General features: G+C 39.7%; 1 protein-coding gene across 1 annotated transcript; it reads right to left on the reverse strand.

Annotated features, from left to right (window-relative positions):
- Window positions 1–1,307: 1,307 nt before the first annotated feature.
- On the reverse strand, window positions 1,308–2,115 carry LOC149945162 (uncharacterized). The gene is made up of 2 exons (XM_090176402.1): window positions 1,699–2,115; window positions 1,308–1,577 (listed from the first exon to the last, which is right to left on the reverse strand). The coding sequence occupies exons 1-2, from the start codon at window positions 2,113–2,115 to the stop codon at window positions 1,308–1,310; spliced, it is 687 nt and encodes a 228-aa protein (XP_090032528.1).
- Between the last annotated feature and the right edge of the window lie 610 nt (window positions 2,116–2,725).

Below are 2,725 nucleotides of genomic sequence, written 5' to 3' on the forward strand. Positions count from 1 at the left end.
AGTCAGTTTCTTCCTTAAATTTTAGACTAGCTTCGGCAATTACTTAACTATTATCTTCTTGAAGTTTCTCAGGATTGCTTTCTATTTTACAAAACATCAAAGTAGACGAGGTAATTACATTAAAAAGCATTAGTTCATCATGACTATAATTCCCACTCATAAAATTTCTGCTTATATTCTTCGCCTCCTGAAAGACAGTTTAATCAGCCATCGCTTTGTTTGTTCGCACTTTGGCATTGGTTTTCAGATTGGCACCGATGTCTTGATTGACCAGTTCTTGTTCTGAACCTTCATCTTCATCACATTCATTTTTCAATGGTTTATTGACAATCTTACATTTTTTAGGTCTACCTCGTTTTTTCGGAGTTGGAGGTTTGCATTTTTTTCTCAAGGAGTTTAAAAGTATCACAAGGTTTTCAATATACTTTTGGCCAATGTTCGAATTTAAAATTTGCAAAAAAGGTTCAAATCTTGATATCACAAACGGACGAGTACTATTTGAAAGGTACTCAATAAGTTTCACCCTAATTCCGCTAATGTTTAATTACATTAGGGATCAAAAGTCACAGAGGCACGACTCTTTGAAAACACTAATAAATATAATCTAAGACCGTAAACCTTAGCCTGAAGCAAGGAAGCAGACGATTATTTCCGGAACAACGACTAAACATACATACTTACCTGGATTTGAAAACTGAGGTCTTTGGTCCCAGAACCCCCTGCGCGTAATTTTGCGAAGGTTAATGGTGCTGGATAAAAGAGCTTGATTTTCCACTCCCCACGTTATGGAAAATGTACGTTAAAATTTTAACCCTCTTTAATTACTTCGGTTCATTTACTTCTACTCGTACCCAATTTTAAAATTCTTCCATTATGTCTCCCGGAAGCGTCTCGTCCAGGATTTTCTCGATAGCCAATTTTTTTTAAGGATAAATTTCGCCCTGATTGTAAGGAGCGAGAATGGCGATTGGATCGAAAATCTTCGAAACGGTACTGAGGATGAATCTTTTCGTTTTTTGGATATTTTCTTTTTCTTGAATTAATTTTTAAAACTCGATGGCGAGAATGTCCGTTTCCGGATTCCAACGTAAACCAAAGAATTTTTGAGGAGTCGCCGTTGTTTCTTCAACGAATTGTAGATCGCTATCTGGATTTGCCGTTTCTTCGGCCCAGCGTTTTCTTAAATTTTCCGAGTTGGTCTGCCACTTGCGTTATTTGAATTTACCTTTATTCATGATGTTAGAAGCCGTTTTTGATAAATCGAAAGCACGCTCTACGTTTTCCGCACCACTTCCAAAGTCATCTACTTAGATGTCTCTATTGAGCGTGTCGAAGACTTTCTGATCTGAATTTTCGTATTTCGCTACGTGAATCTTCAGCGTAGCTGCCAATAGAAATGTACTCGCGGTTACACCGAAAGGTACGCGAGCAATTTGCAAGACCCTGAACTCGTTCGGTATGATTTTCCTTTCTTGATCTTCCTTCACCCACAGGAATTGTACGCTTTTTCTTTCAGCTTCTTGCAGACTGACTTGCCAAAAGGCCTTTTGAATATCAGCCACCACCGCGACTCTGTTCTTTCAAAACCTAAGGAGTAGCAAGAACATATTGGGATTAATATTTTCTCCCATCTCAAGGCATTTTTTTTAGCGAAAGTTGTTTTCCCTTGCTGTCTGAAGCGTCGAAAACGACCCTGACTTTCGTGGTTGCGTGTCCATCGCGTACGTCTGGCTGATGTGGCGTGAAATATGTACCAGGTTTCTTTTTTCCAGGATTTTTTACCTCTTCCGCTATCCCACGCTGAAGTCGATCTTCAATAACCGCGTTGTATTCTTGGTACAGTTTCAGTTCTCTATGGAAGCCCTTGAAGTTGACAAGTTGCTTCATTCTTTCAAGCGCACTGTCATAGTTATCCGCAAGCGCCTCCTTCTCTACCTTCAACCAAAACTTCACGCTATAACGTCGGTCTACGATCTTTGCCTTCAGCTCGAATTCTTTTAGAATTTCTTCTGTAGTCGGTTCTTTGTCTTTCGCGTCATTGATACCCAATGCTTCTAATTCGTAGAATGGCTTTAGCGTTTCCGAGACGCATTTTACTTCAATGGAGCAATGCATGACGCTTACGGAGAAACTTTCTATGGTTTGTTTTCCAGTTTTGGCTGGTCCTTGAATCGTCAAGCCTAGCTTTGATTTTACCGCTACTAGGTCTTTGTCGAACCTCTAGGTTTACTCTCTGGCGACTTCTCAGTACGAGTCTGCGCCGATTAAGATACCCATGTTTCTTTTTCCCGACGCATCTTGTGACGGCTCGACCGCCATCGGGAGTTGCTTTTCTTTCATCATGAGTTTTACATTTTTACAGTTTTCGGTCGTATCCACTTCGCAGATGTACGGTACTACGATCGCTGTTATTTGGACTCTTTAGTTGGGATTCTTGACGTTTCCTAGGGTGACATTGACTAATTGTCTTACTGATTTTACTGTATTATCGTTGCCAAAATTTCTGATTGTAAAATTACATTATTTGGAGATGGGTTACTTTAATTTTTTAGATATTTTTTCAGTAATAAAACTTGCTTGGCTTCTATTATCAAGGACCTTTATTTTCAGATTGCTTAGGGGGTTTGAAGCCATGGCCTGAGCCGTTTGCAGTAGTACTGTTTTTCCGCACGCGACCGAAGTAGTTTCTTCCCCGGTTGAGTCTTTAACAGTGACATCACTTGAA

The sequence above is a fragment of the Leiobunum rupestre genome, chromosome 5 (genome assembly GCF_980474605.1).
Source record: "Leiobunum rupestre chromosome 5, qqLeiRupe1.1.hap1, whole genome shotgun sequence".
NCBI classification, from domain to species: domain Eukaryota; kingdom Metazoa; phylum Arthropoda; class Arachnida; order Opiliones; family Sclerosomatidae; genus Leiobunum; species Leiobunum rupestre.